The sequence below is a fragment of the Kryptolebias marmoratus genome, linkage group LG12, assembly GCF_001649575.2.
Source record: "Kryptolebias marmoratus isolate JLee-2015 linkage group LG12, ASM164957v2, whole genome shotgun sequence".
In the NCBI taxonomy this organism is placed as follows: Eukaryota; Metazoa; Chordata; class Actinopteri; order Cyprinodontiformes; family Rivulidae; genus Kryptolebias; species Kryptolebias marmoratus.
This window is the reverse complement of record NC_051441.1, coordinates 166,366-168,514: the sequence shown is the minus strand read 5'-3', so window position 1 is coordinate 168,514 and position 2,149 is coordinate 166,366. Positions and strand designations below refer to the sequence as shown.

Below are 2,149 nucleotides of genomic sequence, written 5' to 3'. Positions count from 1 at the left end.
GCCCAGGAACTCCTACATGGAGCAGAGTTTCCACGGTCTGAACCCGGTCTTGCGGCTGCCAGTGAGTCTTAGCGCCGTGGAAGAAGCTGAGTCCAACTCCGGCCTGACGGGGGCGCCGCTGCGGCGCTGGCTGGACCGGCTCCTGGAGGGTCACTGGGCCGCCTCGGACGTCTGCTCTCTGGGCCCCAGCCCCTGCCCCGTCATGCAGCGCTGCCGCCTCACCACGTGGAGCGCCGCCAGCCCCGACCCGAAGTCGGAACTGAGCGCGCCCAGAGAGGACGGACGGATCAGGTAGCAAGCAGACGGACAAATGAAGGAAGATATTTATTTATTTATTTAAAGTTTGGGTGAAGCTGAGGAGGAGGAGAACCAGAACCAGAACCCGGCCTGTCTCTGGTCCTCTCTGAGGTTCTGATCCGAGGCCCGCCTTCTCACAGTCAGGGGACAGTTGGGTAAACAGTCAGCTGTGACCCGCCATTTTCTTCTTCTTTTGTTTTCTTAGTTCTGCAGCTGTTTGTTGCAGAGAAATTTATAAAAACAAGTTTGTTTTAATTTTAGAGATAAATCCAAAAATGTTTAACCTTTTAATTGAATTTCTTTAATTGCTGAATTATCCGAAGCTTTTCCATCAGTTTCCTGTTTCTGGGAGAGAAGAGAGAAGATTTTAGTCTGAACCAGCTCAGCTCCTCCTCACTGCAAACTGAAGGTTAATTTAAGTTCCTCTGTTCTCAGGATGAGCAGGAAAACACAACAACAACAAGGCCGTTTGTTTGTTTGTTTGTTTTTTCCTCCATCTGATTATTTTTGACCCGCTGCTTATTTCTAATAAAAACCTTTAAACGATGGTAAATTAAATGTAGCTGCTGTTGTTTCTTCTTCTCTTGTATTTGAAGGTTTTTAAAGCTGACTGTCGCCTCCTACTGGCCAGACACGATACTGTCCTCGTCTGAAACGAGACGTCTTTTAGAAACAAATATTCTTATGGTCGTCGAAGCCTGAAAGACAGGAAGTGATGTCAGCAGGTGACGTCTGCAGGTGAACGTGTGATTTCTCCCATCAGATGTTAAAGCAACAGGAAGTTGTTTCCGGTGACATCGTTGCCCCCGTGTGGACAAACGCTGTAAAACCTGCTGTAATCTGTTGATGCGACTCAGATAGAAGTCTGTAGTTTAAAAGTTTCCTCATTTTGTTAGAGAAATATCAAACCAAGCAGCAGTTCTTCCACCTCCCTAAGATCATTAAACCGAACTGAAAGGCATTTCTTTGCAGGAAGTGCCAGAAGGATCCTATTTTCAGTTTATTAGGTAAAAACAAGATGCAGTGATGAAGAAAGAAGGACCCGATCGACTGATTGAAGCAGTTTGTCTTTCTGTCACGTTTGTTGCTGCTGTGTTTGTGACGGCCCAGACTTCCTGCTGCTCTCTGAATGTGATGCAGATCCTGGAACACCTCAGTGAATCTGTCTGCTTTCTTTACGGTCACTCATTTAAAACAAGAAACTATTTCCTGATTTTGGAATAAGTTGATCCAGGAGCTCAGCTGTGGTCGGTTCAGATGAGATTCTTCTCATCAGGTTAGACTTTTAGTCTGTTTCTGAGTTTAGCTGCATTTAGACTCAGCTGAAAGCAGAAACTCTGCTGAGAGCAACGAGCTTTTACTAATAAATCCAACCCCAACTGATTCGGTTTCACATATAAACATTAAAACTCAAAGCTGTTCAACATCTGCTGCAGATGTTCTGTAGGACTTTCTGTGATAATTTATGAGACTTTTAAAATTTAATTGGACTTCAGACTCTGGAGGAAAATTCAAGCAGAAAGATTTGAGTTTTTTCCCATCATGCTTTGCTGCTGATTGAAGTAGTTTTGTGTTTGTTTCCTGTTTTCATGTTTCAGTTTGGGTTTATTGTGTCTTTTATTTTATTTAGTCATCTTTATGTTTAGTTTGGTCTTAGTTCTGTTTTGGTTCTCCAGTCATCGTTCACTTGTTTACCTGCCACGCCCATCTACACCTGTCCCAGGCTTGTTATCACTCACCTGTGCTCACTTCCCCCGATTACCCTTTAAAACCTGATCTTCTTCTCCTCCCTCCTCCCCTCCTCTCCTCTCCTCTCCTCTCCCCTCCTCCCTCCTCCTCTCCTCTCCTCTCC

General features: G+C 45.1%; 1 protein-coding gene across 1 annotated transcript in view; it reads left to right on the top strand.

The window, feature by feature from the left end:
* LOC108249138 (xylosyltransferase 1) overlaps positions 1 to 855 on the top strand; it is a 23,190-nt gene extending 22,335 nt beyond the window's left edge. Inside the window, exon 11 of the mRNA XM_017438316.2 lies at positions 7 to 855. Within this exon, the coding sequence (XP_017293805.1) occupies positions 7 to 295 (289 nt within the window). The 3' untranslated portion in view covers positions 296 to 855. The remainder of the gene's footprint in view (positions 1 to 6) is intronic.
* The last annotated feature ends 1,294 nt before the right edge of the window (positions 856 to 2,149 follow it).